The sequence below is a fragment of the Notothenia coriiceps genome, unplaced genomic scaffold, assembly GCF_000735185.1.
Source record: "Notothenia coriiceps isolate Sejong01 unplaced genomic scaffold, NC01 NC01_scaffold00002769, whole genome shotgun sequence".
Classification (NCBI taxonomy): domain Eukaryota; kingdom Metazoa; phylum Chordata; class Actinopteri; order Perciformes; family Nototheniidae; genus Notothenia; species Notothenia coriiceps.
In genome coordinates, this window is record NW_011335470.1 from 1 (window position 1) to 9,143 (window position 9,143).

At 39.3% G+C, this 9,143-nt stretch overlaps 1 protein-coding gene across 1 annotated transcript in view; it reads right to left on the bottom strand.

The window, feature by feature from the left end:
- Positions 1-2,399: 2,399 nt before the first annotated feature.
- LOC104940846 (zinc finger FYVE domain-containing protein 26-like) overlaps positions 2,400-9,143 on the bottom strand; it is an 8,963-nt gene continuing 2,219 nt past the window's right edge. The window contains exons 5-8 of the mRNA XM_010765841.1: positions 8,481-8,540; positions 7,215-7,397; positions 7,072-7,122; positions 2,400-4,834 (exon numbers count right to left, since the gene is read on the bottom strand). Coding sequence (XP_010764143.1) covers positions 4,622-4,834; positions 7,072-7,122; positions 7,215-7,397; positions 8,481-8,540 — 507 coding nt within the window. The 3' untranslated portion in view covers positions 2,400-4,621. The remainder of the gene's footprint in view (positions 4,835-7,071; positions 7,123-7,214; positions 7,398-8,480; positions 8,541-9,143) is intronic.

Below are 9,143 nucleotides of genomic sequence, written 5' to 3' on the forward strand. Positions count from 1 at the left end.
GCAGTCTAACAAGAGATTATTTTTCAGCAAAAATCCAAAATGCTATGGAAAATCACATTGGGCGTTTGCAGAGGGAAACGAGGAGATGCTGCCTTCAGGGTCCACTACAGAATTATATCATCCGTGCAGCACTTTATTACGTAATAACTCTCTCCTCCCTTTACAGTGACTGCTGCCCTGCCTTCGTGGCCCCTCAGGGCAGAAGTGAGGAGACGTCGAGGAGGCTGTGGGACGTCAGCTGCGAACAGCTCGGTATCCAGTGGGACTGACTCAACCTTTAACCTCCATCTTTCTCAAAGGAGTCCTTACATCTTTCTTTAATCCTTCATTTCATTATGGTTTCGATGTTTCGTACTTTGAAGCGTTTCCTACCTAAAAGCAGTCAGGTAATACTGTCAGAGGTACTATAATGTGAAGTTGCTTTTTTGTGAAATAATGCAGTAATTACATTATAATAACTTGAGTATTTTTGGTGCTGCTCCTCAAACCAAAAACCTCTCAACCATATTGTAATGTAACCACAGATAACTTTTTGACTCTATATTTTTGTGACACAATGTGAATACAGTGTAGGCAAAAAAGCAACTTGATGTATTGTAATGCTGTAGGATACTGTGAAGGGTCAAGCCAGGGTAAATGACCAGCATCTTTATCAAATATTGTGTTTCATTTACCTGTCTTTCTCCAGAATTTGCAGCTATATTGCTTGACTTTTGTGCCAGCCTTTCTACACAATTGCAGGGGTTCTTACAGTATTTCTAGGTTGATAAGAAATAAGTTAAATATTGAGGATCATTGTCAGCTTGAGACATGATTACCGCTTGAATTGCATACATGTATTTTGTGATAATGTAGCTGATGTAGGATATAAGAAGGTTTTTCTATTTTAACCAAAATCAGACTTAGAATCGTGTCGTTGCAATATCTGCAGAGAACTTTTCCCATTTGCCAAAAAACTGCACTTTCTCGGAGGAACTACAGTTTTCCATTTTTAAGGATCTCCCCCCTCGTCATGTTTCCTTCTCAGCATTCACAAGCAAGGTTGCCAAGAGTTTACATTCTGTGTTTTATACGAGTCAAACATGCCTTTTACTACACGAACATTCATGTTAAGAGTTGAATGTTTACATTTGATGTAAATAAACGGAGATATTACTATAAGGGTGCTCGTATTGGTCTGGATTAATACACAACAACAATGGAGAAGTGGGGCATTTTAAGAGCTGCGAAATGCTCGAAAAAGTGTAATTGTTCCACAGAACAAAGGAGTCTAATTTGATTAGTGTTTTTGTGGGCGTAATAGTTTGACAATTTAGAGAATGTGCTTATGTATTAATTGCAGAAAGAACAGGCTTCCTTAATATTAAGGAAATTAGATTTCAGATTTTTTTGAATGCCACCAAGAATAAAATGTAAAACCAAATACAAATTGAAATTATTCACTAGCATCTTAGGGACTTTAATGTGAGAGGCATTCAGTTATGTATTAAATAAAATTTGCATCATTAGCTTATTCATGTTAATTAATGTGCATCGTCACTTCTTAAAAAAAACGAAATTCAGCGTAAAACAAATGTAACTATACTTTCTATGAATAGGCCTAAGTATGATTTAAACCCCTTATTAATACTCTTGATTTAATGCTCCCATTTTTGGAAGAATTAATTGAATACAAAATGATGATAAACATAATATGTATACGCCTTCATGTCTTTATGCTAAACATAAAGCTAAAGCTACTAGCCGGCTAACGCAGGTTAGCATAAAGTCGAACGTTGCCTATTTTTAGTGCTTTTAGCGGTCATTGCTATGTTCCCGGTGTCCTTTGTTACTTGATGTAAATTGAAATTGTAAAACATTGGTAAGGGCTCTATCGTCACAGTTTAAATTGTTAAATAAAGAGAGAAGTGGACATTTTAAATGCAGTTGCAATGGTTAAAATATGCTAAGCTACTGCAGGGATATCAATGTGTTTAGAAAAACGTATAAAAAAACGATCTTACCTGCAAATTGAAGGCGTAGATTTCAAGGTGTAAAACATCAGAAACATACATAAAACCCTGAGAAAGTCTATTCAATGACTCTTAAGATGATATTAAGCTGGCTGCTAGCTTTAGCTTCATACTTTACAAAGAGTGGTATCCTTTTTTTCACCTAACTAACTAACTAACGAATGGCAGGTAAGTAAATAAGTGTATCCCAAAAGGTTAAACTTTCCCATTCCTTTTAAGAAACTATCCACAAATATTCCACATTTTTGTAAATGTTTATTATCATCTTTACAACATGTTATTTTACAGGGGATGAATAAATCAATTACATTTCAAAATCATTTGTACCTGCATCGTCAAAGCAGTAACTGAATTAGATGTATTTATTTTTTTACCAAAATAAGTGTATTTACTAAGTTTAAAGTGCGGCAGTGATCAAACAACAGTCAGGAGGATTAGAGTGCAAGAAAGTCTTCATTCATCTCTTTCCGTTTGATAGTCTGTCAGCTCATAGAGTCCTATTGGGAACCCCGAAATGTTGAGTACCCCAACGTTTTATTTTAGAAATGTACAGTACGGGTCCCCAGCACATAAAAACTGCCGGATGCTAAATTGAATATGTTGGGCAATTCGCATAAATTGCGTTAATTAGCATATGCAGACAATAGCTATAGGATGGCTTTGCCGATTTAGACACATCGTTTTGGAGAGTATTGAGGAAGTTGAATCCATTTTTGAAATTTAAACCAGAAAGTGGCCATATTTGTACCCAATGGGCTGTTTTTGAGTCAATTTAAAGTTTTCCGGGACTCAAAACACATTTTTTTGATTGATTCAACATCCGCAATAACTTCAGCAACCACACAAAAACTGTCCAAATCGGCAAGCAATTTTTTAGCTATTGTCTGCATATACTAATTAATGGAACTTATGCTTATTGTGAAATTGATCAACATTTTCAAGTTGGCATGTTTGCATTGGACCCGTCCCGTACTATACATTTCTAAAATAAAACGTTGGGGTACTCAAAATGTCCGGGTTCACTAGGCTGGCAACTAGACTACAACATTTACTGTCACAGGAGCATCCGTCAGTCTAGTGCAGCAGAGGGAAGCGAAACAGAAGACATTGATTATATCATCAGAAATGAATCTCGCATCCTTGAAAAGGCAGTTTCTGCAACATGGTGATTGTTGTGTGAATTAGATCAAAACACGGTTACCTTTTGCACTGCCAGGGTGAGAACACAACATTAAACAGCAAAAGAAACCATATGGCAAAAGTTTAATCCCTTTTTTCTTTAAACCTCATTGACTATGTAAATTAATCATTGTGGATTTATAGAGTTCAGACATTATAACAAAGTGTAAAGCATGGTTTAAAATTAGGCACACTCTTACCAAAACAGGACACACAGGATGAGAAATCGAAACCAGATAGTGAGAAATCAATTTGATTGATTACATGATCTTGAAGTGGGTCCCTTTCTATATTCAACATCTCAAACATACTTATTTTTCTTTTTTTAAATATGAATTCCCCTTACCAAAAGGGAATAATCGCTGAAAGCTGGCCATTAAACGTCCAATATAACATCAGGTGAAACAGTAAACATCTTCATGGGGATTAACAAAAACACAGTACAACATTTGTTCAGTTTCGTGTACCGTTCTTGGCGGACGACATCTCATTGCGGAGTAAATCCACACACATAGAAACGATAAAGACATACAAATTAAACAAAAACAAAAGTCAGAAAACTCATTTCGTCAGAGGCCTATCAATCAGTTAAAGATATTTTCCCTTTTTGCTGAGGTAGGAGATGAATCTTCGTCCAATACAGTCATGTGTAAGAATCTATTAGTTGTCGTAACATTGTTCCCTCTCAAACAGTGTGGAGATGAGAGATAAAAGCAAACTGGCAGTAAAGCACGGTGGTGATTGGACAGTTTCAGGGCTTTCAAGTGATCATCAGGGTTTTCTAGATGTTTCTACTCAAAGAGAAACTCAACTCCAGGCTGGAAATCAGATTGTGTTTCACCTGAGACCACGCCTAGTTTCACAGTGATCCAGAACAGTGAGAATTTAAAGGGACAGTACACCTTTCAAATAAAAACCTGTGGGGCTTTTTATCAATGTAGATTTGGTGTCTTTCTCAAATGTATTTTTCTATTGTATAACCTCCAGAGTGGTGTCAAGAAATCATGACCTGGTTGCAAAAACAATCCATGTGTTCACGCATGTGGTGATATGGTTTTCAGGTGTTGAAATAAAATAGTTCCTACATTAAATTTAGATTAATATAAACCACTTCAGGTAAGAGAAAGGATTGTGCATTTCTTATTTTGGTGTGAACTGTCCCTTTAAACTTTTGCAGGTAGTCAAATTTGAGCTAGACACCAAATGTAGTTTAGGTCATCAGTTCACATCGTTGACTTTAATGGCCTTAAATGTGCTATATATAAATTATTACAACACTAAAAAGTAACATGTGCAACAGCTACTGTTACATAAAACCTGCAGTCGTTTCCATCTCAAAGCGTGTTTCTAGAACCTTTTTACTTTAGAAACCCTGGATCCTCTCTTCAGGTTTTAAGTGCTGTTCTGTGTGATCCCTTGTGAACCGTGCTCTACCTGGCGCTGGGTCGGGCCTGGCGCTGCTGAGCAGACTTGCTGTGGTGCTCAGAGAGCCACTGGCTGCAGATGTTCTGCATCACAGAGTCCTGCACTCCCTCTGCTGCCTGCAGGACGTCCTGCACCAGAGGACCGGCGCGACCCGCCTCCAGCTTCACCGCCAGCAGGTACGCCGGGCGCAGCTTACCGCACAGCAGGTAGGCTTTGATCTGTGATGAGAATTAAAGAAGCATCAATTATTTGTCTTTATTACAACTTTCTGAGCTTATGAGATCATCATAGCATGCACACAATGTACAACAATATCTGTTTCTTTTTGTATTACTGCAGATTTTTATTCCATATTTTATTCATTACATCACATTTCATTTGGCAGACGCTTTGATCCAACACTACTTACAATAAGTGCATTCAACCAGGAGGGTACAGAGTAACAAGAATCATGTTTTAGTTTGAACTATGCCAAACCATTTAAAGTGCTAATACCTTAGCTTCAACTAAGCCAATCCGTGCAAAGTGCTAGTACATTACACAACTTTCTCAGTGAGGTACTCAGATGTACCTGGAGTCACTGTTTGGTACTCCAGCTTCTGGCTCCCCTCAAAGTTCCAATGAAGCCCTCTGTATCACGAATGTCAACGGGGGGTAGTAGTAGAGTGCAGAGCTTCGAGACCACAGAGCGTGTGAACGTTGTGATCAGCTGTTTAAGCGCAGTGCTGCTGTTCAGACCGACGTTAACAGCAGCCCTGTCTGTGCACACAGAGACCGACTCTGTCGTCCGGTGATCTAACCGCCTTCTGGAAAAGCTTCACAAGTACGTCGGTACGCAAATGCGCTTTGTGACACAAGTGACGGTACGCATTTCAGATTGTTGCCCTGCGTACCACTTATGTGCACCCCTGATTATTACAATATGTATAGAGATTTCATTGGCCGAGGTGCAGTCGAAAAAGGTGTGTTTTCAGTCTGCGATGGAAGATGTACAGACTTTCTGCTGACCGGATGTCAATGGGGAGCTCATTCCACCATTTAGGAGCCAGAACAGCAAACAGTGGTGTTTTTGTTGAGGTGTCGCCGGGTCCATTTTCCATTTCTATGTAAATACTGTTATATTTGACTATATTTTTTATTATTTTAAATATTTTTCTAGTTCTGTCTGTGTTTTAATTTTTTTTTACTTTTATGTATGCACCATGACATCAAGTCAAATTCCTCGTACGTGCCAACCTACCTGGTGATGAACCTGATTCTGATAGGGTTACTGATTTCAGGAGTGGATTTGGCTGGACTAGTCTTTCTAAGGCGTCACTATTTTCTTCCACTATTGTTATTTAAATGTTTGTCTTCAGTATATTCTATGCTGCATTGTTGAAGGAGCCTGGGACTGGCATAGTTACGCTGTAAATATTGTTGACCTTGTTTGCCCTTTTCCTACTTTCTTTGCTCTCTTTAAAGCCACACGACTCCATTGACAAAAACATTCATTTGACCTGAGCAGAATATGCGAGTTAGTGGTCAACACTGCCTCATATGGTTAGTTTCTTTGAGTTTGTGATTCACAGTCAGTCGGTTTGGGTTCACCAAAGTCATACAATGACACAGAAAAACTAACCAAGCAGTAGACCAGAAACTAAAATGATTGTTTTTGTCAGTGGCAGGTGCTTATTTGTTTTCCATGACGCTGGTTATAGATAAGTACTTCATACTATCCTACTTGAAAACATCTTCACTATCCCTTATAGCAGTGGTTCCCAACCTTTTTTCCCAAGAGCCCCCCCAAATGACTCCTGTTGGAAGTTGCGCCTCCCCACACATAAGGGGGGGGCGCAACAGCGGTAATTCAAGTTTAAAAGTCTCAGAAATGCTACAACTTCTTGTTAAAGGAGAATGAAAGCGTAACTAAGGAGCTCTATTGGAGTGACTTTGATGGTTATTGGACTCAGGATTCATTCATTAGGATTCCCGCTGTATGAAGAAATTAAAGGACGGCGCAAGTGGAAACAATTCACAAAGGGATGAAACTGTTTAAAACACATGCTCAAAGTAAACCGGATTTTGCCGATGTGTTTATGTGGATTAAAAAGTCGTACATAATCTACAAAATGGAGGAGACCGATCTGATCGGAGCAACTGTGACAAATAATCCAACTGAAACCGGCATGGACAATGACTGTTTTAAAAATGTGCTTATCCAGACAAGCCTGGTTTGGACACTTTACGGCAGAAGAAACATTTCTATTAAAGAAAGAATTATACATATCTGTCTTTTTATGCCTTTGATAGCTACTAACTTCACTACTACCACTGCCTTATAGGATGACTTTCCCAACAACAATAGCCAAGCCTGAACCAAAGTGACCTGAGGGTAAATACTCTCTCTATATTCACGTAGATCAGCCTTCAGGAGAAACACTGAAAGAGACGAGAATAAAAAGGTTGTCTCTACCTTGCTTTCTGTGCTCTTGGCCTCCAGAATGAGGCTTTCCAGATCCTTGGCCTGTATCAGATAAAGAAGGTCAACAAAAGTCTTCAGGACTAAACAGAAAAACACAGAGTCATTTAAGTCACGTAGCTAAATGTTTTTCTCACATCTGCCGGGCTCTTATCTGCGAAGGAGACGCAGCTGAGGATCAGGGCGTCGCAGTCGTTCTTGGTGGCGGCTCCCGACTCCCCGACACATTTCAGGAGCTGCCGCACGGCGCCGTACTGCCGCTGCCGGACGAGTCTCTGCCCGGCACGAACATACACCGCCTGGGCCTCCAGCTGGAAGTCCTGAGGAAGGGAGAGGGAGAGGAAACAGTTTTGATATAAATCAGGGGTGTCCAAACTACGGTCAGGGGGCCAAATGCGGGCCGCGGACCATTTTGAATCGGCCCTCAATCAGCAAATTTAAAAAGTATAACGATTTAAGTATAATAAGCCTTTTTTTTTTTAAATGCTGCTATGGACAATCTTGCAATAAATGCACATTCCCAAAGATATTGAAGTGACTGTTATTTGGTATATATTGATTGTTGTGTTTTTCATCTTAATGTGTGCATATGTGTAAATGTGTCTTGATTGTGTATATAGGATATATATATTTTATACATATCTGTATATTGTATAATTGTATTCGGAATTGTTGGAAATGATTTCGATCTCTCCGTCTGTACACACAAAGTGAAAGATTGACATTAAAGTTGGCTTTGACAATAAACTTCTGCTTGTCTGACTTCTTAAATATATATGTTCAAATATATAACACAGTGTTAATAAGCCCATTTTTGAAATAAATAAATTCATTCAATTCAAGTTGAAAACATGTTCTAACAAATCTAAATTGATAAGAAAAAGCCCAATAACAAATGTACATAACAACTTTGAAACAAACCCTTCCTATTTCCTCTTATTATAATCGGCTTCTGTTTTAAGGAATGAGCTGCCGACCCAATAAAGTAAACCCTCTGGAGAGCTGTTATGTAGGCAGTTGTTTTCTTAAAGCATTTTCAAGTATCAAGTATAATTAACTTACATTGGATTTACTTTTCCAACTTATAACAGAACTTATGAGGCGATATACCTCCAGTGAGCGGCCCAGCCCTTCGTATGTTTTTCTGTATGTGGCCCTCGGTGAAAGAAGTTTGGAAACCCCTGATATAAATAAAACAGGTTCCCACAGCTTGAGGGAAGTTAGATTTAGAGAGACTTTCTGAATGCCACTTGAAATGAGATTTAAGAATCAAACATGATATGAGTTTTGTAGGTTGTTCCACGTGAAGTTAATGTGAGCGGTGTTTCTTTAATATTTAAAAACAATAGATGTTACATGTGTAGGTAAAATACTGGGCACAGATCACCTCGTCCACAACGTACCTGTACGACTCTATAAGCGATACCAAAACCCTCCTCAATGTTTTTCCCTCCGAGCATCACCTGCAGGAATACAAATGAAAAAGACACTTAACTTATTTTATCATAAATTAAATGATCAACCGTATGTTCTTATATCTATAATATAGAGCAGGGGTCGGCACCACCACCGTAACCAGTGGCACACTAGGAATAAGTGGAATAAGTGTGCAAAATATTTAAATGGTATTTTCGGACCCTGAACGAGACCGCCGCCAGAGCGCGTCTCCCCGTTACCTGCAGAAGGAAGCCATGCACGCAACGCAGCCCCGCTCTCTTTACTCCAGGTGACTTTCTGCCGCTTTCCTCCGTGGTGCAGTGCTGATCGTTTCACCACGGAGGAAAGCACTTCACTAATTGCAGTACCCATACGGAGCTGTACAAATGCCGCAGTTTTTGCGTGGCTGTGTCTTTAGTTGAAAGCCCAGTGGCGATCTGCTCATCTCTCATCGAAATAACATGCTACACCGGGGCGGACTGGCCATCTGTGTGTTCTGGAGAATCACAGAACGGACGATCGTCCTTATTATTATTATGCCAATTATTTAAAGTTGTTTGTTAAATTCGGCATCATGTAAGTTGCGCTGACAGGTCCACACACTGCTTCCCCGCAGCGAGGCTCCCCCC